The 22,726-nt window shown below is 39.2% G+C and overlaps 1 protein-coding gene across 3 annotated transcripts in view; it reads right to left on the bottom strand.

Annotated features, from left to right (window-relative positions):
- Positions 1-642: 642 nt before the first annotated feature.
- Positions 643-22,726, bottom strand: part of USP13 (ubiquitin specific peptidase 13) — a 59,056-nt gene continuing 36,972 nt past the window's right edge. For 2 of the 3 annotated variants that reach the window (XM_026094837.2, XM_026094838.2), the window contains 11 exons: positions 19,606-19,731; positions 18,148-18,301; positions 16,157-16,331; positions 13,987-14,075; positions 13,482-13,604; positions 11,344-11,370; positions 9,079-9,222; positions 7,926-8,092; positions 7,239-7,401; positions 5,530-5,614; positions 643-4,823 (listed from right to left, as the gene is read on the bottom strand). In XM_026094837.2, coding sequence (XP_025950622.1) covers positions 4,730-4,823; positions 5,530-5,614; positions 7,239-7,401; positions 7,926-8,092; positions 9,079-9,222; positions 11,344-11,370; positions 13,482-13,604; positions 13,987-14,075; positions 16,157-16,331; positions 18,148-18,301; positions 19,606-19,731 — 1,347 coding nt within the window. In that variant the 3' untranslated portion in view covers positions 643-4,729. Of the gene's footprint in view, positions 4,824-5,529; positions 5,615-6,181; positions 6,312-7,238; positions 7,402-7,925; positions 8,093-9,078; positions 9,223-11,343; positions 11,371-13,481; positions 13,605-13,986; positions 14,076-16,156; positions 16,332-18,147; positions 18,302-19,605; positions 19,732-22,726 lie in introns of all 3 variants that reach the window. The other variant, XR_003258364.2, reaches the window with a different exon arrangement.

Below are 22,726 nucleotides of genomic sequence, written 5' to 3'. Positions count from 1 at the left end.
CTTGACACTGGCGTATTTTGCCCAGAGATGTTAAGGTTAGTTTAGTTCATGCTGCTCAAATGTACCAACAAAGAAGTAGCAGTAATGTCCATTAGTTATTTGCTCTGTAGTGAACACAAACCAGGAACACGGTATGTTGTCCTGAAGGCAAATGAATGGAGCGGCTGGGAAGAAAGCATTAGTGCCAAATGCTACATACAAAGCTCTGCTCAAATAAATCACTGGCAAGGACAGTGGTAAAGAAGTCTGAAAATATAATCACCTACTCCACACATGCTGTCAGCTGTACACTATCTTTCTTTGACATTTTTATGGCACTCATCTTCCCTCATCACAGCACCAATGCCTCACTTACTCGCATTACACTTGTAGCACACCTGAGACACAGAGGTATTATTTTCTGCTTTAGTGAGGGGGAAGAGCACAAAGCTGGATGGGAAATGACAACGCTCTTCTACATCAACGTTGTCAACTCATGTTTTTCAAAGAGCATCAACTGGCGTAAAAGTTACAAACAAAAAATTCATTTCAGTTTAAATCCTATTTTATAGTTTTGCCATGTTTTACATTCACTCAGGGTTGGGGGTTTTTCCATCCATAGAGTTGCCGTGAGTCACGAGAAACCAAGAATCTGACAAAACTTTTTGCTCCCTGTGCAGGTCTTTTATTAAAATACCAAATACCACAACAACTGAAAGTAAGAAAAGAGCCAGCATCAAAACATTCTCACTCTATTCTTCTTAAGGTTGGACAGAAAAGAAAGAGGCAAAAATCTACACAATCACAAGATGCGCGAATATTTCTTTTTAATTTAAAACAGTTGCAACAATGTCATTCACAACCTTTCTCATCTCAAACACTCTCCAAATTGTTAACAGTGCTTCAAGCAAACAATTCTGAATGGTGCAAAATCAACTTGTACAGACACTTCCAGGATACAACAGTAAAACCTCAGAAAACTGAATGGAAATCAGAAACTGATCTCAGTCATTAATGGAAGAGGGGGGATGGAAAGAGAATAAAAGGTTCTATCCAGTTACATATTTTGCATAGTCTCTCAGTGCATGAAAACAGCAAAGAAAACAAGGATGGCTGCCACCAGGATGGAAAACAAAAGGAATGAATTGGAGATACGTCTAAAATGCTCCAGATTGCATCCAGATTGTGAATTTGCATGACAGCTCAGGGAGGCTGCTGGAACTAAAGAAACTAGACTGATTCTGGTTTAAGTTATACCAGTGTAAGTCAGGAGTAATACTACTGAACCCAGCAGAATTACAAGTGATAGGAGTCCAAAAACATCTAGATTTGTTTTAACCATAGCTTTGAATAAATTAAAATATGATCCTAATTATATTTTAGCTAGGAAGATTAAAAAGGACTCTGTGTCTACATGTGTTTTGGAGAGCAGAGACTGTGACTCAATGAGGCTCTACTGAAAATCCAGTGTGCTGCGAGAAATAGGAGGAGAAATGGAAAGAAAGAGGAAATGTTGCTGAGTTTTTCTTCCTTCCACTCTCCTAACCTAAAATGTGTCATACAAAAATGTAAAATCAGTCCTAGAAATACGAGCATTATTTGCTGTCAGCCCCTGGATTGCCATAGTTTTCAGACTAGATTGTCTCAAACAGCTCACAGTGATCTTTCTCCCCCCATCCTTTTTTGGGAAGCAGCTCACTGCACACCCAAAACCCTCTTACACTCATTACAGTAGCTAGACACATGGAGATTCCCATCAGCTCTTGCTCAGGTTGTACACTAAGGCCTGGCCCAGCAGAGTCTAGTGCACACAGCTTTTAGCACAGAAAGTAATCTCAGCCTCAGATATTACTCATCTATTCATTATAGCCTGTTTTATTGTGAATTCTGCAGGCCAAAATAATAATTAAAAAAAAGCCAATCTCTTTCTTAAGTTAGGCTGAAGAATAAGGAGGTACATCCTGCTCCCCCAGAGTTGCTGATGTTCTTCACCCATATCCCATTACTAGAGTGATATGACTCAACTGGCCATTTGATAAAGGAGGAAAGCCATGACGACTTTGGGAGATTAAAAAAAAATAAAATAAAATCCTCAAACAGATGATTTTCAAGTATTACATTTTTAAAAAATCTGTAAGTCTTTCCTCTAGATTGCTCCCTGCACTTCTGACCCACCTGGTAGCTTAGGCTGGTGCTACTCCAGAGCGCAGAACTGAAAAGAACATCAGAAGCTGAAGTCACCTACCGCTGCCAGATAACGGCCTTCCCCTTTAGTTTACCTTTTTTCAGCTTATTACCTGCCAGCTTTCTAAGCGTGCCTGACATTAACTGAAATCAGTATCAGTCCCAGGGCCATCTCAGTGTTAGCATGTACCTGACTGTTTGTAAGAGTCCAAGCTCCATCCCTAATCCTGTGAGACCAGCCGTGTTTCCAGTTGAATAATGAACACAGGGACAACTCTGTTGCCTTTTACTTACTTACCCACAGTCTCTGAATAAAGGGTAATGGTCACCAGATAGTTTGTAAATAGCCCTTTAAGTTCGTGAGGCAAGAAGGAGGCTGCTGTGTTGAACTTTCTTGGAATATAACTGGGCATTAAAAAAAAAAAAAAAAAAAGAGAGAGAGAGAGAGAAAGAGAGAGGCCTTTGAACTTCTTTACTGCCAGAAAGAAAAAGTACAAATAAAGCTACGTAAAAGTCCTTCTGTCCACTATATACAAGAATTGTCACCACGTAATTTGCTAATCCCACTTTCTCAAATGTGGCACTTCTTGGTAAAAGATACAAATACTAAAAGACCTGGAAGAAGGAGAAAATTTGCTAGCAGCTTTTCTTTTGTCCAGAACTGGTGGCTCAGTAATTACAAGGCAGCTGAATCTCACAGAAGCCACTTATCGATGTGCTTCAACACCATCCTTGTGTGTCAATAAGAGGGCTAAAGACAGGAAGCTTTTCAAGCAATTAGAAACCATTTATGCTCTACAGAATTATTGCACTAGAATTTCTCTCATCATCTTTTGAGATCAGGGTCCAATTAAAAAAAAATCTACTGTGTTTTTTCACTCTACACGAGGCTAAATGACCAGAGGGAGAACTTTTCCCCACCAGCCCCCAAAGTTGGAAAAAATAAAATGCCTCACTCATTACCAGATTTTTGAGTTCTCTTCTGTAGTGTGTAGCTGCCTGGATTTTGCTATTAAACTTGCTGGTTTTCACTGCAGAGGAAATGTAATTATGCCTCCATGCCTCTCTCACACTCTGTAAGGAGGATTTTTTTTTTTTGACTGTTCCAGTTTATTTGAGAGCTCAGTAAAATTATGTGAGGTAACTCCACTAACTGCCTCTAAGCAGTAGCCAACACACTGTGAACCTTTGGGGTTTTTTGGAATCATGAAATGTTTCACATTTACCGTTGCATTTTTTTTCCAGAATAAATGTTTTTAATTACGATTTAAAAACCCACAGATATACTCTTCCCTATGATACCAACCAAAGCAAACACTATGAAAAAAACAGGGTAGGAAGGGCCAGCTCCTACCTACCCACCCCTTCATCCCTGCTAAAGAAAATACAAAAACCCTTACAGAAGGTGCCTGTTGAAGAGATCATATTATTGGTGCATTTGCAAGTTTCCATATAGCTGAAATATCATTACAGGGCATACCTTTTGTTTCTTTAAAAGGGGAGAGGGTGGAGATCAATAAATCAGCAGTTATACTGAGCAATATCTCCCACTCATGGATCAGACTTAAATATACAAGCAACCTTTGGTGGAAAGCAGAACTATACTGCAAGTACTTTGCCAGGGAGCCGATTTCAGTAGGAGTGCCAATGTTTTAGAAGCAAATTTCCCCGCAACAAATAATGGGACATTATCACCATCGTTACCTCCTTCAGTAGAAAATAAATTTAAATAACAGTCTTGCTCTTCCTGAGCTGTATGCATTTACTTTTAAAGTCAGTGCTTCTTTTAGCCATTTGTAATCCTGAATCTGTTGGAAGAAGTTATAAAAGCAAAACGAACATTCAAGAGAAGATGGAGAACCCTCCCTCCGTAAAAATAAAATCCACTATTTCTCTTTGGCAGAAAACATAGATGTTACTGACAGGAGATCACTTCCATCTCCATTATTTTGTTAAGTTTAGGCATCAAAAATGCAAAACAAAACATTATATGACTGAATTCCAACAGACAGAGCTATAGTCAACTTTTCTTATTGTAATGAAAATAATATCTCAAACGAGACATATTCTGCTTTGAAGAACAGTCACAGATCCCCTCCCTTTCACTTCATATGGGATATGATTTCCCTAAGTGGCTTGGACTCTGATTGAAAGCAGGGGCTCCCAGTTACCACAGACACAAGTATTTCTTCAAGGCCTTCAAAAGACACACGGACTGAACAGGCAAGAGTTGGGCTGAACTGACTTGTTTCTGTTCAATTCTGAAACATGTTTTCTCCATATGCTAGCTGCAGACTACATCAGTACTCTGCATGGTCTTCAAGGTATCCTTTAAGGTATATAAAACAACCTACTGTACATCTCCTAATAGAAATCTTCCCTCTAATACTTAAGAAGGCATCAATTCATTGTTTTTAAATAAACTATCAATATCCCATGTTTTCCTTTGCTTTTTGGCAGTCCAAAGGCTAGTTCTTTTGTTGGTTTTAGATTTTATCTTTTCTTAAATGCTTTTTGGCAGGTTAAAAAGGCTATGGCTTCATAAGGCCAGGTAATGATCTGAGGTCTAACTTGGTATCCTATGATAGAAATAAATGTAGCCCAGGTCTTTGGGAGGTCGTTCTGAGGCACAGACTTTAAGGTCATTGTAGATCACCCATCTGGAAAAAAAAAAAAAAACAAGATTGATTAAATCCACATGTACAAAAATCATCAAGAGTTTATCAGTGAATTCTCAGACCCAAACTTCAAGGGGTTTAAAATCTAAATTTAGGTATCAAAACAAGAATAAAAGGACAGAAAAACAGCTGAAGCAGGTTTGCCTGCAGAGTCAGCAATTGAAAAGGAAGAGTGATGGACAGGGGGATGTGTAGTTAGGGTTTAAATGAAGGAAAATCCAGGATCCCCAATGCCCAAGAATAGAAACGTATGAAAACCACAGCCAAGATCTGTGTACCAGCCAAGATCCACAATGCTAGTGTTACTAGTACTAATATCAGTCCAGAGTTTGATGGGTTTCTATTCATAGGGAGTGATAGAAAGTTGAGGGAAGCTCAAATAAACAAAAGCAGGTACAAAACAGATGTCCCAAAGAGAGGGGAACAGTTTTGGGATAGCAAACATAGGAGAGCCAACGACAGGCATCAGCACAGACCTTGGCATAATTAATGCAGACTCAGTACATCTGCAATCAGTAACAAAACCAATCTCCCTTCAAAATGTTCATAACCTTCATTTCACTGGTGGGAAATGTATACATGGTAACAACACGTGTGTTTACTCTGCAGTGAAGAACGCCCTGTTCTACATAGATGCACATTACATAGAAAGCATTTGCTCATCTTTGTATTTCCAAATTCCACTCACCTTCCTTCTTTTTTGAGATGACAAACATAGTGGCCACTCATTGTGGATGTTCCCATGTGGCTGATGAACCCAAACAGCTCATATCCTGTTTAACAAATACAGATGAGAGCATAAGTCTTTCATCGCTAACGCTGCAGCATGGAGCCAGGGAAACCCTTTTCTTTCTAAAACTAGGGAAGCACCTGAGCACTCCTAAATCAGACTCTGCATCTCCACAGTTTACACTGCTGCGCTTTATGCACTTTACATAGCACTCAGACTCACTGTCAAACATTAACACAACCCAAATCAAACCCACACAGATCTGTGCACATACAGCAGGGCTGTGATCACAGACACTGCTATAAGAGAGAAAACAGCAGAGATTCATTCCCAGTTCACAGAGAGCACCATATAAAGTGCCAGATATACGGTGTTCATTCTGCACACAAATTAGCTGTGTTTATAAATGTGATCACAAGTCCCCTATAAATCAAACAAAAATGGAAGTGCTAACCTTCATCAGCCCATAAAAGGGAGGACAGGAAAGAAACCTCTTCCTTTAGGAAGAGGACAATTTTTGTGCTCAGATCTCTGGAGAACTCAGCATTCGTTCTTGCTCCCCACCCATTCATAACATTCACCAAGATTACCACTGAGAGTAAAAGGGTACCTTCTTTCAGGGGACTGCATAAGGACAGAGGCCTGGATTTTGGTGGAGAGGGTATTCTGGAGCCATTTTACAGTATCGTGTTGGTTATCAGGATTTCAGGCACTCAATAAATGGTCTCAGTCTATAAAGGCTAAGTACCATAAAAAATAATTATTCCAAAATCTTTATTACCTAATGATAATCAATGTTTCCCATGTCTTCAAGAGACTTAAGGCTGGTCTTTATAATGTCAGAAACAAAGAAATGAGCATTCCTATATAATAATAGCAACCACAGAAACAAAATCAAATTGCTTGTTCATAATTTTTTTGGATTATTAAGGCCAAGATAGTTTAGGGACAAGCGTAGAACATACGCACTACAGTTATTAGAATAGGTGACTAAAGACACTTCAAAAAACATCATTATGTATTATCTTTATCCTAGCACAACCACTGTGCTCTTGTATTGTAGTGCATTTAGACCTACAATAGTTTTTTTTTTTTGCCTACCTCACAGCTTTGACTGCTGCACAAAAGCCCCATCTTGTGGTTTGTTGAGCAGTGGTAGTAATAAGAGCTATGACTTACAATCTCAGAGAAAAAACATCACCCAAAAGTACATGAACCTATGCAGAATACAAATTACACCTGCCATTTGTAGAATGTGGAATTTGGTTCAAAGGATTATCAAATCCTCCATCAGACCACAGGAGGACACACACTCAGGTGGTCTCTAACAGCAGCGTTTTATCTTTGGCTCTAGGGATTTTTTTTGTCCTCCTTTTATCTTATAACAATAGAAGAAAAATTAAAGCTAGAGCAGGACAAGGCAACAAGAAATTTGGGCTCAGGTTGTGCAAAGAGTCCAGGGAAAGAGTTTTCTGAGCTAACACAGCCCACAGAGTGTAGCAACCCCACAGAGTCAGACTCAGCTTTATAAGCATGACTGGGAGTAAATTGTCTGGGTCATGTCCAAAAAACACAAGGAACACTTTCAAAACTGAAGGGAGTTCTATGAACGGTATAAGTGTGATACAACGGCATGATAATCAATGATAAGCTGAAGGAGAACTTACTTCCAGGCCCATCTTTGATCCTGGGTTCCTCTGACCCTGTCGCTGCGAGGATGTTGGCGTTAACATTATTCTCCATATCCATCACGTCCAAAGCAGGCTCACTTTCTTCCTCAGGCTCAGGGTGGCTGAAGATCCATTCCAGTGCGCGCTCCAAATTATTGTTCTGCGAGTCACACAAGCAAAAGAGCAGCCTTTAACACCTTCTCTAGCATCATGCTACCACTTCTATACTGGTCTTTGAACAGAATAAGGACCATGTTCAACAGCACTTGAAACATATAAGGCATATACTCTACCTCCATGGAAAGAGTATTCAGTATTGCAGCCTGCAAAAGCTTGACAGATGGAAATTAAATCCTCCCACAACTATTCCCCAAGGCCCCTGGGTTCGCATCCTCAACATACATAGTCCTTAGGCAGCCAGGATGTTTCTAAACAGATGGTAGACGAATTTAATTCCTCCTCACTTTCCCCTCAACATTTTAACATTCATGTGAAACACATACGCCACTCTCCCCCAACCCAACCCAACCAAGTTGGGCATTCTGCTTTGCCTGAACAGTTCCATGTGCATCATCCACTATCTGGATTTGACTTTCATATGTGTATTTCACAAGCTCCAATATGCAAACATGCAAAGCACATATGAAATAAAACTAAATGTTCCCAATAACTCAAGGAACTCACTGTTGTCTTCAGTGCTTGAATTGCTACATTTCTTTGGAAGCCCATGGAAATGATAATGGCAACCATCTCTTCAGGAGGTTGGTTATCTAGTCCAACAGCTCCTAAACCAGCCACTCCAGTGGAAGCAACCCCTCCAAAAGCAGATATGGCCAATGGTTCCGCAAAGTCTGGAACAAACAAACATTCATCATTTCATTCTTTCATCTCACTGAATTGAAAACTCAGCAACCAACACACAAACAACAAACAAGACCTCAAAAGCAGCCCTGAAATCAATGTAGAGTTCATTTCGCTGGCCCAGTTGGAACTTACGTGTGTGGACAGCCTTAAAAACAGCAAGATGAACATGGACGTTACAAAATATCTAGGTGGACAGTCTCTCACTGAGCAGGCTGGAACAGTTCAGCACATGACAGAAGTGAAACTGCAGCTAAAGTAGCAAAGGTTGATGTGGAAGCAATGACAACACCAGAATAATAGACAACTCAGCTGATACACGTACAGATGTAAAACAAACTCTAAGTCCATAGCTGAAGTGACGTGTCAGTGAAGCCCAGGTCATACTCCTTCTGCATTTTTACAAGCAAAACAAAAGCACACACTGAAATGTGACCTCAACCAAATCCAGAGCTCCGCGGAGACAGAGTGCTCAGGTATGCTCAGTACTGAATCACTGGCCCAAACTTTGCATGGGTGAGACACAGGAAGGGTAGAATATATAGCAGCCCTATCCATCAGTGGATACACCAAGTTGGGCTTGTTCCAAGCACAATATGAATGCTCTGAGCCTGATCTAGGGAAGGCTGATATGAAAGAAAAGCACCTGGGCCACAGGACTCTGTGTACTCACAATCAGTCACATTTGGGCCACAGACCTAACCAAAGGGTAGAAAACAGAGAGCTGGCCTACACCATCAGTGAGGACAGGAGATATTACTTCTGATGTAACTTTGGTTTGTTATCCTTTCCTAAGCAAAGGATGGCAAATAACAGTCAAGATCTGCATACCCTAGAAGCCACTGAGGACATACCATTCACATCTCCAGGTTTCCTGGGGCAGGGAATGGTACCATCATCTGTCACACATTATAAAATTTTTACTTGCTGCCAAGATGCAGAACCAGGAGTTAACTTACAGCTTCTGACCACTGACCTGGTTCTTCCATGTGTGCAATGATCCAGTTGAAAGCCACTTCAGCACCCAGGTTGCCTGTATAATATACAGCTTTCCGACACGCTTCCAAAGGAAAACCCATCTCTGCCAGTTGCATAACTGCAGACTCATCAATATCCAAAGCTGCAAGAAAGGACGCTCTAAAATAAGAAAGTCTAATTCCATCTATTTTATAGTATTTCTCATTGTCATTCATGGTGACATATGTTACATTCCATACCGACTGAATTTGTTTAAGCACTGCAATAAACCAACACTCATTAGAAAGCAGCCTCGTACAACGCACTGTAGTTTTTGTTACAGATTTACTGATAATCTTTTGTCTCAGTAACTACCCAGATCCCTAAACCTTGATGAATTCCTAGAGAAGTTTATTTATACAAATAAATAGTTTATTTATACAAAACTCACCACTGGATTTCAACAGGGTGGAGATGTTAGATACTGACCTTATCTAGAGGTGGGAGCCAAAAGCAATCACCTCTCAAAGGCAGGATCTTGCAGGTAAGAGAAACAACAGCTGCTGGATCTAGCAGTCTCCAGTTGAACTCCATCTTGGAGTGACGGGCTGACAGCTTCAGCTGAGATCAGAGCTCAGAAGGAGCCAGGATCAAGCAGCTGTGACCCCCAGGACTGCAAGACTCCACTGATCAGCAGCATCTTGCAGATGAGAGCCCATAGCTCCTGCTCAGGCCTGCTCTGCTTTGAACACCTGCAGAAACTCAGCCAGTCCTTCTCCCCAGGAAAGGTGGTCCCCCCCCCGCCCCCCATCACACAGCGCTGCATTTCAACATGTTGTCTCTTCTGGGACTTTTAGCTTAGAGCAGTATTTCTGCCACTGACTCTGCTCACACATGGAAAAAACAATTTGTCCTGACAGCAATGCTGATACTATGGAGAACTGTTACAAGGATCCTCTCAGTATTCTTGCTCTGTCTCTCTCTCATTGATAAATTGCCATTGGAAGTAGTGCAGAGAACATCCTGTGTAGAAATACTGCTGGTAAAAATAAAAGTTCCGACAGAGCAAATATTAGAAAGACACATTACAGGTATCTGCAACCCTCATCACTAAAAATGCAGCAAAAAACATACTAACAGCAACAGGAGAAGGACCAGATTACATTTTAGACTCCATTTAGACTCCAGCATAAATCATTACACATAGACTACTGACTTTTTGCCCTAAGTGAAAGGCAACTATCACTCGTGCTCTGCAACTATTTTTAGATACAGATTTCTGAAGTATGTATGCTTATAGCCATTGACACTAACAGTGAAGCATAGAACACCACCACTGCAACACAGAAAAAAAAAAGTAAAGTTAACCACAAAATAGTATCTTTGCTGTTTAATAGTTTATTTAAAATGATCGTGAAATAACCATCCAAATCTCCTTAGAGCAGGACAGATATGCATGATGACTAATAAATCATAGATGCATGTTTTTTCTTTTCTCATTAAGATCCACTTGGAAAGGACTTGATGTTTAAGATAAAGTGCATTATTTCTTCTGTCTGGGAATTAGCAGAGTACCAGAGTCAAAGAAGTATTTCAAAAGTATTTCATAAGTCTGCTAAAATCCCAATAACTTCAATTTAGAAGTATAGCAGAGTCAGAAATGAAAGTTTAAATCAAATTTTTTCTCCTCAGCAACAGCTTAGATAAAACATGAAGGAGTTTAAGCCTAGAGAGGTACTACTTGGCATTCAACAGACTTAGCCAACTGTTAATTTAAGGCTCCATCTAAAGTCCAATGGAGTTAGCAGAAACCTTTTTATTAACTTCAGTCTCATCTTATATATGTGTAAATAAATTTAACTTTTAAATCTAAAAAGAAACCTACTTGCTACAGATAAAGGTATAGGTATACAATAATAGTGTCTTTCTTCCGATAAATGACTGTAAATTTGCAGTTAAAATATAACCAAAATCTGTATGTGAGCTAGCATCTTCCAATCTGCTAATAACTACTTTGTTATACATAAGTATATCAGATTTCATATTCAAAACAACTACAGATAGAGCAACAGGCCGTATTTTGGCAATGCTGATGCCACTACAGATTCTTAGGAGTCCAGCACACACGCAAGCAAATGCTGACCAAGTACAAAAGCCAAGTGCCATTTAGAAGCATGCAGGCAAAGCTTCATGCATCTCTATGCAGACAGAGCAGCCATTAACTGAGCAAAAGCAAGGCAATTTGAGCAGCTGAAATGTCAGTCTCGAAAAATGATATACGTACAGTCCATGAAATGGTTCATCATACGATCTGAAAATTAGAAAGGAAAAAAAAGGGGGGGGAATAAAGTGACTTATGTGAAGGCTGAGAAGATTCATATGAGAGAGAACAAAATCTGTATTTTTAAGTCATAGAAACATTTGATCTCACACAGGCAGTGCATGAACATCCTTACATCCCTGATGTTTTGTCCTGTGTAAGACCAGGGATATTTCTGCCCAGTAATTTCCCTAACTCAGCTCAGGGCAAAGCAACACTGGTACAATAAACCAGTAGGAAATAAGAGTTGATGACTGACCTGAAATGACTTAAAAAGCAAGAATCCATTTAAATGAGGTACTACCATCCATGCACTTAAATTAAAACTAGGTCAGTCTATTGAGCAAGAGGTTTAAAGGAAGAATAGGCCTTGGTAAGGAACTACAGATGAGGAACAAAATTAAAACCTTCAGAGAGCTGAATTTTCCCATAGCCTTTGGTCTGACACACAATTTCAGGCACTGGCTTTCTTTCACAGGCATAAAGCTTGATACGGTACCACCACTGTTATAAATATCCAAGTAAGTGGGGCGATCATGTCACGAGAATAATTGCATCACTCTGGTATCCTACTAAATACTGAGGCACACAAACTTAAGTCATCCAGAGAATATCGTAACAACCTGTCTCTAAGCTCATTGCATAAAAACATGATTTTACTAGCTGCAAAATATTTCATTGTCCAGAGAAATCCAGGGAACAAGGAAGGAAGAAATTCTAACATTCTTTGTTCTAAACATTAGCGTAAAAAAACCAGTATTTAAGGAAAAACCAGCATGGTACGTTAATCACTTGTTCTTTCTGCTTTACAATTGTTTTAGTCAGCTGTTTAACATCAGCTCCTTGAGGTAGGGCTTGTTTTAATGGGCTGCACAGCCCTACGCACATCCAGAGAAATGAACCACACACACACGCAGCTGCTAGGTCTTACTGCAAACAATTTTTGAAATTTTAAATGAATAGCATTTTGAATCTTAATCTATTCCTTTGACAGCTGTTTTATTAAACTGTACTCCTTTGTGCATTAAATTTTGTGGTGCTGTAAACTAATCTGTTCAGCAGAAAAGCTATGTTGTTCCACCTTGAACCACAGTTTCATGTGATCCAAGCCAACTTTGTGACTGAACAGAAGACCATCTGCTCAGAACTATAATATTAAAACCCTACAGCAAATACCTTAATATCTAAGAGATTTTACAAGGCCTTCAGACCAGGAAGGACCACATTCTGTACACAAGGGAGTGACATGAGCTGATTTAGCTACAGTACCACCTAGACTACTTTATCATCAGTCTTTAGAAAAGTTTTAGCACAAAAGTGCTCTTGAGATAATAGCAATTTAGTAACACCTCCTAAGAAACAAGTAGGTTAAAGCTCCACTCCACTTCTGACACCTATCATGAGACCCAGCGTAGGGTTCTGAGATGAAGTTATTTGTACCAGGCTTTGGGAAGTGCACAATGACTTTACTGAAAGGGAATCATGAACATGCACTGAAAGTCAATGCTGTCTAAATGTGGCTGATTTTCATAAACCTAGAGGCCTTCAGACTCTTCTCCAGCCATGTAAGTCCTAGACACCAATAAAGGTTCAATAAGGATGAGCACAGAGACTTCATCCTTAAGTAAGAATAATCATCCATGCAAATAGAAGATATGGCGCAATTCTGGATGAAAAGACAAAAAAAAAAATAAGTGCAGTGCAAGCAGATCACTGCTGAACAGCATCATGGTGTTGCACCAAAACAAGGCAAGATAAGTAGGAAACTATAGCCAGAAAACCAAGTGAAACAATCTATTTAACAAAATACGATTTCTGTCTTGACACAGCAATTTCCAACAGATATGGACTACATGGAGAGAGGCCAAAGCAACAACAACAATCATAAATCCTGAAAACATCATCCGAACTGCAAAGCTGGAAGAATTAGGGTTGTTAAGTAGAGAAGAAGAAAAGGCTGTGGGGAGGTGTAACAGTGTTCAATTCTAGAAGTGTGGAACTGCTTTTTATCTGCAGCTCTGAAGGGTGAAGATCGAAGGGAATCAGTATGTGCTAGAGGGAGAGAGGATAAATGGTGAGATCAGGAGAACAGAACTCATTACCTTTGGGATCATCAGGAATGATAATGGGAGGAGCAACATCTGGAAGTTCCTCTTCTCCTGGCTGGAGACCCACGGCCCTCAGGTGGTTGATGTCCAGTATATCTGGCATCTCTATAGAAACATCTACAAAAGTAGAGAAACAGGCTAAGGTTATGAATCCAGCAAAATGAACATATAGTGCAAACCTACGCCTTCAGAGAGAGGGCTCTGACCCACAAGTTATAAACACAGTCAGGACTCTCCTCCTGAAAATAGCTATTTGAAAAGTTTGGAATGCTAAAGAACAATTTAACTGAAAGGCCAGACTACAGAAACCTGTCTTTTAACTCCACACACCTGATGGTTTAGTTTAATCTAAAATAATCTCAACTTAAAACTAAGGTAAAGAAGAAAATGACAACTCAAACCAGGCCCTCATTATAAATGTGTGTATATAGATATGTGTATAGGTGTTACAGGCTATCTTGGACAGAACACGAGAAAGGTAAGCATAAAAGGCACATACCAAGCTTTTTGGGTACCCAGTCAAGGCCAAAGGTGAACTTCTTTATCTGTACCACTAAGTACTCAGGAAATGAAGCAAAACGAGAAGTTCTGAGAAGCACCAGAAATAAAATTCAGTGAAGCAAGGCAACAAAAAAATCTCAAACATATATTTCAATACCTCATGCACACCGAGATGAGTAACTTTATGCCTGAGTGAGATGAATGGTGATAGATTTTATAAACATAAGCGAGAACCTAAATTTCACAAAACAGTATGTTTTCAAGTACAGTGAAGAAGTACCATAGTAGTAGTTGCTTTCTATTCATTCATGTCCTGAATGTCAGCCCAAACCCTCACGGAAGTTCTGCTTACAGGAAGAGCATAGAAAACAACTGCAAGTAATAAGTTAAACTTGTTTACACAAGTTGTTCCAAAGTTGAACATTGGGAAGTAAATTTTGAATGACATATTGGCTGGAATTTTAGGGCATGGGCTTGAAATGGAGCTTGTACAGAATGTAGTAACAATGAAATCTGCATTTTTTTTAGAACTGCCTTTCTAATAACAGTAACATTGTCCATGGGGTATCAGTCCATCTATAAAGCACTTAATCAAAGATACCAAAGGTGTCATTTTGATTTTTTCATGACAGTGCTATATAAAATATCTACGTGATATTGTTACTGAACTACTATGATATTTACTCAAACAGAGGATGACTTCTGAGTATAAAGGGACCTCTGATTTTTGCCTACTTCGTGAAGAGATGACGATTAATCTTGAACACAATGTAACGTTACGTGTACCCCATTATCCATGCTGACATTTTTCCAGCTTTAGACTCCTGCACTCTTCCTTTTACCTACCATTTGTGTATACCACCCTTTCTTCTAATTAACTTTACACTGGATAAAAGACAGTAAATGCATCATTAATATAATCCCTTCCTTCCATAATATTTTGTAAAGACTTTCTAAAACTCTCTAAATTCTAGCTAAATCCACCTTGCAATTTTAGTAAATGCATGATCTGCAGCAGAAAACTTTGAATTTTAAACAAGACAGACAAATTCTTCTTTATCTTTGAATGCGTTTAAGGACCACTGGGATGAGGAAGAGCTAAAATAAAAACTGATCCTGTATCAATTTAGATATTAGAATATTCTTGCAGCTTATATATTTACAGTTAATACACAAAACCTTTAGAATTCTGCTGCATTCTCTATGCCAATTTCTCTCCATTCTCTCTGTCCCTGTTTTCAATACAATGTCATCAGTGAAACCGTACACTAAGAGAGCAGTAAGTCACTGATATGTTAAGATCTAAAATACTTAAGTACCTAGCCACAGCAAACCAGTTGCAGAGCCCAGTTTTCAACCACACCTTGCTGTTGAACTATAAAAATATAGCCCAATAAGGGAATAACTCTTATTCTCATCAAGGAATATTGCCCCTGAAAATTGCACTGACCTCTACCTGCTGTCCTATCTCTTCTCAATGCTTTCTAAGTCCGAGATGCTCTTGGTTGTGTCTTTTATCTACCTGAACATAAACACATCAGATATCTTCCTTCTTTTATATGTCCACCTTGTACCATGGCCCCATACAAGTTACAGCAATCAAGTATAACAGATGCAACCAAGCACTGTAGCATGCAGAGGTGGATGGGCTGAAATCCAGACACACATAATATATAACATAAAACATAATAAAAACATAAACAAAGTTTTCAGCATAGCATGTCGCGAATGCAAAAATCTCCATCCATCTAAAGAAACTGCGTACGCAAGAACTACAGCTTCTGTTCACTTCACCCCTTCCGTCTCCTTACAATGCCCTCCAGCATTTTTAGTCAAAGGATGACATCAAGAAACCAATCACAGAGATCCAGACTATGTATGTAGCTAATACATGGTATCCATTTTTAAAACGTGGGCAGATAATTGAGTCACAAGATACCAGACCACATCACCTCTTAGACTTTGACAGTTGAGAACAATTTAGTTCCTGCTCTGCTGGTCATTAAGACTCTCGTTAGGGTTGACCTGCACATGTTTATAAGCCCCAGCACTAACAGGATCCCGTAGCCCACCGTGCCTCTGGCTATTCCTCACTGCGTCGCGTCCAGGTAGCAAGATAAGCACAGAGCACTACTATAAGGGTTTTTAATAGGCAGCCAGACACTCACTTAACTCCTGCAGATTTTGCTTGAAGAGCACTGCTCCAGAAGTCGTCTACATTGTTTGGTTCAGAAAAGGCCTGCAGACACGCACTAAATGGGATCTTGGCACGGACAAGCTCTGGTGGGGCTCTTCTAGCAGCTTCTGCTTCTCGCCTCTTCAGCTCATAGGCAATTAATTCATCTGAGAAATATACATGACACTAAAAACTAAATGAACACTGTCATGGCTACGATGCGCCTCTCTGAAGTGTGATTTTTGCAAGTTTTGGAAGTACAAAGTTCTACCTACCAATAAAAACTTCTACATGGCTCTAGTTAAGCATCAAAGCTTTTTGTCTATATTGGGGTCAGGGAGCCACACTTAAAACCACATTTCTAAGGTTTCTGTTCATGGTGAAAACACAGAACTGGAAATACTTGGAGACAGGTTATTAAAACCTTGCCATGATAACCACAATCCTGTATTAATAGTAATACCACCAACCCACTTTATCAGCTCAATCTGACCTGGAAAATTATTGCTGTCCATCTCTGCCATCTGGCATTCCAGACAGGACAGGTTTTGTATGATCTAGATAGTGTCCTGATACTGGCAAGTTGAGCAGCATCATATGCTAAATTCATAAACTGGTATAACTCATAAGCTATTACCTGGATATAACATGCTCTTTTATAAGCAACAGAACCATCACTGAAATTGATGAAAAAAGAATGAGAAAGTCTCCAAAACTTAGTTCAAAGAGTTATGGGTGAAGTGAAAAGCAGTAGGGGAATTGTCTGCCTTGTACTATTTCAGAGGTTCTGATCAAATTACCAGAATAGTTCCTCTTCTCTTTAAGATCTATTAAATATAGCAGTTATGAAGGAAACAAGAGGCAGCCAAGCCAATTTCCAGATCTATCCCCCTTCTAGTGCTCCTCTGATATCCCCTTCGCTTCCACATCAAGCATACATTTATTATCTTGGCCTGTAAGACTCTTCACAACCTCACCACCAACTGCATAAACAACCAACATCTGTCACTTCTTCCCTCCCTCTTCCAAGTCTCCTAACCTTCCTCAGCCACCTTCCCCTTTAAAAACAATTATGTGCTCTCAGGCAGCTCACATGCACAGAAAAAAAAAAAAAAACCCACACATTCCTACGCATAAAATAGATGTCCGCCACTTCATCCTCCTTCCCACCTCTCCTAAAGCTCACAATACTCAGTTTGTACATCTTGGCTTTATAGATGACTAACTAACTATACCTCCTCTTCTCTATTTATCACAAAACCAGAAAGCTTATAATCTCTCTCTAACAAACACAAAGCAGGTTTCTTACAATATGCATTGGCTAGTATGTTCAGTTCCTTCTTCTGTTACTTAAGAAAAATATATATTTTGTATACTGGTTCACTGTCCAGGACAAAGGGGATCTAACCCTAACTGGGACTTTGGGTACATGTGTACGCACACGCACAGACACAGCAAAGGTAAATAACTTTTGCTAATAAATGTATTTGCTTAAGCCACAAGTGGTGTGGCACATCCCCAGATCATATCTGGGTTAAGTTTTGTAAGCACTGACAGAGAAGTCTCTGACATCTTATCACACAAATTGCTACGATTCTTGGTGATACATTCTGGAGCGGCGACACTTCTGATGGTCTCAGTTTTCAGAAGAAATCTGTCCAAAAACTTCCCAACAGTATCCAAGTAGAATCCTGTTTTCCAACAAATATAAGCAGGGACTCTAAAGCCAAAAACTGATATGTGCTAAAAGTTATGCTTAAAAGCCCAACAAAATAACCTTCTCCCCAGATTAGTTCATTGGTTTGATTTACCACTGAAACCCTGATTTACCCTGAACCATTGTATAAAGAAACCTCATTAAGAGTAAGGGTAAGAACTTCATACGCTTTGCCACCAAAAGGTGCATTCAAGAGGCCACAACCTCATTCTCTCATAGTTGAGAGTCACCAGAAAGTCAGTCAACAGACTTGTTTCTTCCTTTACCTTTATTTGTAGCTGCCTCCATGGCAACTGGTAACTGCATGATATAGTCCACCCTCTCTGTGTAGCGGACCTTTCTGGACTGGCAGCACTGTGTGCGTTCTTCCACCAGAAACCGGAAAACATCACTGGGGTTTTCTGAACCAACAGGGTTCCTCTGAAGGGAATAGTGGAGTCGGTTACTCAAGTGACGATCATTAAAATGAACAGAGAACCCAAAGCATGCTGGTTGTTTTATGGTGAGTACAGAGACACCATTCTTGCACCCCGACCTGATAGCTCAGCTTGCACTTTTTTCATGCAGGACTCCTGCACCCACAGAGAAGCCCACTGAAATCCCCAGCGTCCATCTACACATAGTAACTTGCAGGGTGTAGACCTAACACATCTGATAGACTGAGCAAACAAGGTGAACAGAAGATGGTAGGAAGGTGGCAGGTTATAATAAAGAGAGAGAGAGCTCAGTTAAATACCATGGAGAATCCTTTTAGCAAATAGGATTGTTCCTAGCACTCTGAACCTGCACTGAAACAGAACAAGCAATGTGTAGTTAGTTACCAAATGGAAATGTCATACGAATAATACAACTCCTCTTTATTGTTCACGTTAGTGTCTGTTTATCAGGAAAAAAAAAAAGAAAAATGTTTTCTAACAACCCTATAATCAGTACATGTGTTTTTGGAATGCTGAACATCATGCATGCAAATGTGAATAACTTCATCCAGAATGTATCACATGACTAAACAACCTTGATTCTTAGGCAAATGGGAAAAGGAGGGAGGAAGGATGTACAAGAAAAACAAAAAAAAAAAGCTTTAAATCAAAATCGAGGGTCTTTGTAAATTTTCTTTTCAGGAAGGCAGAATTAAAATTCACAATACTGGGTCTTTTGCATGCAACATTGAGCTGGAACTCAATGGAACTAACATTTTATACAGAAATATTCAACTAACAAATGGGCACTGCTTTCACCAGGGGAGCCCTTCCTCCTGTAATAACTCAGTGACATATAGCTGGCATTTGCAAAGGAGCTGAACATGGTGAATACTTTGCTCCTGATGATGACATAAATTTCGAATAATAATAATACCTGATCCATTTAATATTCCAAGACAGACTTTGGTATGGCAAACAAATGGATAGCATGTAATCATAAACTGAACAGCAATTTAAGAGGACAGTCACATATTTTTAAGTCTTATAGCTTGTTCAGTGATGCTTGACCTTTCTATATTTCTTGCAGTTGTATCAGCAGCATTGGCTCTGCGTGTGGTCACGCAAGAGTCTGAAGTAATGAGAAGGGAGAATAAATAAAAAATGGTTTCTAAACCAAAATACATTCAAACTGGTACAATTTTCTATATATGCAAAGCTATTAAAAAAAAGTCATTCACATAGTATCTTAGTCTACACTACCTAAAATAAGCAGATAAGAAGAAGCAATAATCCAGATTGTCTCACCTCTACTAGATTTATAAGATGTAGGAAAAATTCCTGTGCGTCTTGTTGTCTATTAGAGGAAAATTCTGGGTGATCTTTACTTATAAAAGCCTTAAACATTCGGGGAGATATTCCATTGAGTTGAGGCTAAAAATAAAGGAAAGAAAGAGAGACCTTTTTAAGAAGCATTTTTATTCATTCCTGGACCAAATAACCCAAAGTCACCCCACTAGATCTATCTGCGGCCTATTTCTGGCACTAGAGAAATAGTAGCTTCAGTCTCATCTATCTGATTTTTCTTCGGCATTTGCGAGTTAAAAGAGGTCACTAAAGATTTGCTAAGGGACAGTAGTTTTCAGAAAGACCACATGACTATACTGTTTGCTAACACTTGACATTCCTTTCAGACCTCTGTTCCTCTTTTAAAGTATGCGGGCATTGAAGCACTTTGATCTATCAGCTAGCAGCTTTACTCAGGACAAAAACCTTTCCAGAAATGTCTAAAGAATCAAGCAGAGAGCAACTAATGTGCACAGCACGCATTCCCAGATGGGTAGTTAAGAATAGACATGAATTTGCTGTTTGCAGGTGTTGCTCATGTTTAGGGACCAGAACATACTGCCTTTAGCCATTCAGTAGGAATGAGTAACTCCAGTAGGAAACTACCCCAAATCAGAAAATCTCTAGCTTGCAATAGAGTCCTTGCTTTGACTTTCTCATTCTTTATCTATGCCACATTAAGGAGCTTCATTTTTTCTTTTTCTCTTAAATTGCATCCTCAAGAATACACTGGATAATATCATTTTTAAATACCACTTTGAAACTGTCAGAACCTTTAACTTAGATTTGCCCTCATCCTCCATAAGGATAATTTCCAAAACAGTCCAAGCAAAACTGTAGCCTTTATGTTATGTCAGAAGGTTGGCAACTAAGCCAACCTCATTCCTCACTGCAGTTGTGCTATCATCCCAATATAAAAATAGAAAAAGCAGCATGAAATAGAAGGCACGTAAAGCACACACTGAAAGATCAAAATTTTATTCTTGGTTTCACCAGGGTAAGGTAGTCCTCAATCAATAGAAATCAGAAGCAGAGTTTCAGTCTTAATGCTTTTTCAATTTCTGGCAATACCCCAGCAGCCTCTTTAGGCTAATATGTTCTTTAAGGGCACTATAAAGACACAGGGTTGCAGTACTGCTTGCATAAAGAGATGTTCTAGGGATTTCTGAATGCTGGGTTATATACCACTTCTGTGTCCTCAGTTGCCTTTCATCACAGCTAGGACTGGGGAGAGAAATGCTAGAAACAACTCAAATTACTATATACCTGGCCTCTTTCTATGTCAAAAGCAAGAATGCTGCAAGGTGGCACATTTGCCCTGATGTCTAACGCAATATATTTGGAGTTAAGCCATGTTTATATCTATACACCTTTTGTTCAGCCATTTGAGCAGGAAGAACAGAAATGCGCCATATGTAAGGATCACACCTTTTATAACCCTTCCACCTGAAGGGCATGAAAATAAGAGAAGAAATGGTAGAGCTCTAAACAGAAAATCAAGTCCTAGCTAAAGACTCTTTAGGCTTTGAGCCTTCTTTATGTTAAAGTGGGCCCATGAAAACTGCTGCCATTCCCAAACTGAACTCCTGTGCTGAAAAAATTTTAGCTCCACACAGAACGAGGAATATTTATAGAATACCTAGCATACTTTCCCCATCAACAGTTGCAAAACAGTTTAGCTAAATATAGACTGTGCTGGACCACTGCAGATCTCACATGAATGCTTTTACAGGCAACGACTCCCCAAAACTTTGGATGAAATCCAAAGAACCAGAGAGCTAGAGAACTTCTTTGCACATAGGAGGAAAAAAAAGAATAAAAATAAAATGAATAATTGATTTTACAGACACAAAGCAGAAGCACTTGAAAGCGCTTCAGCTTTAGGCTGAAGGCCTAAAACCCTATGCAATTTTATTTATTCTAAATGTCAGTACAACTATCTGGATGGTAAAATACAATCTGTACGTTTATCAGCACTATTGCAGGAAAAAAGTCCTAATTTTGCAAGTCCAAAGTGAAGAAGGCAGAAAATATTTATACTTGAATTTTTCTAAATAAATCTTCAATACAATAAGAATGAAAGCAGTAAAAGCTGTTTCAAATTCCAATACATGTTACTAATTGCTTGATAAGGAAGTCATCTGATGCATGTAACTACAACTTTATTGAACTGAAATTATGAACAATACAAGTATTCTCAGACGCCAGTAGATGGCTACTACTAACTATCTGGCAGAGATTTATACTAACTGTCATTAAAAAGTTCTCAACACTTTGTTATATATTGCTAGTAGTCACTGCTGGGGTAAACATTAAGATGTAGTTTTATTCTAAGGGTTCATTTTCCTGAGCTTCCAACATATTATTCTTCACTGATATCCTGTATGTGTTTAACAAAGCTGGCCAGTCAGTATACATAATTTAACGTGAGGAGTCTGTTGAAAGCTATCCCACCATTCCTTAGTGACAGTGATTCGCTGATGGTTTTAAACCTTATTTAAAGGAAACATGAGCAGGATTCCTCAGTTTCTCCAGAACAATGAATAGCTATGGTAAAAAGCAATTGCTCAAGAGACATGGGGCTTTCGTCCATGTACCAGATGATCTTTGTCCAAGATCTCCCTGGTGTTCTAATTTTAGAAGGAGAAATCCCTGTATCAATAACTGATGAAGGTAGAGCAAAATATCTATTTCCATGGAAACTATCACCATGCTTCTGTGATACAAGCACACACAACTTCTACTGTCTCTAAAAATATAACCTGGTATCAGAGATATTTTTTCCATGAAGAAAAGCTCTTTTCTACATACAGTATTTTCAGTACTGGTTATTAGTTGACCTCTCCTTTCTAAATATTCCATCTTTGGAATCTTTGGTTTGACTTCTGCTGCCTGGGGTCACAGTACCAGAGGTCGGCAAGGACACGGATATAATCTAGGACCTATTTTCCCAGCATCTCTCTAAACAAAATGTTTGGAAGTAGATAGTTCGCATAGTAAAACTCCTCTAAAATAACAAATTCATCTGGGTGGATAACACTGTTCCAGTATCTAATGTTTTGCTTAAATGCATCACTAGAGG

This window comes from Dromaius novaehollandiae, chromosome 9 (assembly GCF_036370855.1).
Source record: "Dromaius novaehollandiae isolate bDroNov1 chromosome 9, bDroNov1.hap1, whole genome shotgun sequence".
In the NCBI taxonomy this organism is placed as follows: Eukaryota; Metazoa; Chordata; class Aves; order Casuariiformes; family Dromaiidae; genus Dromaius; species Dromaius novaehollandiae.
Note: the sequence above shows the minus strand (reverse complement) of the source record. Positions and strands in the feature narration are given on the sequence as shown.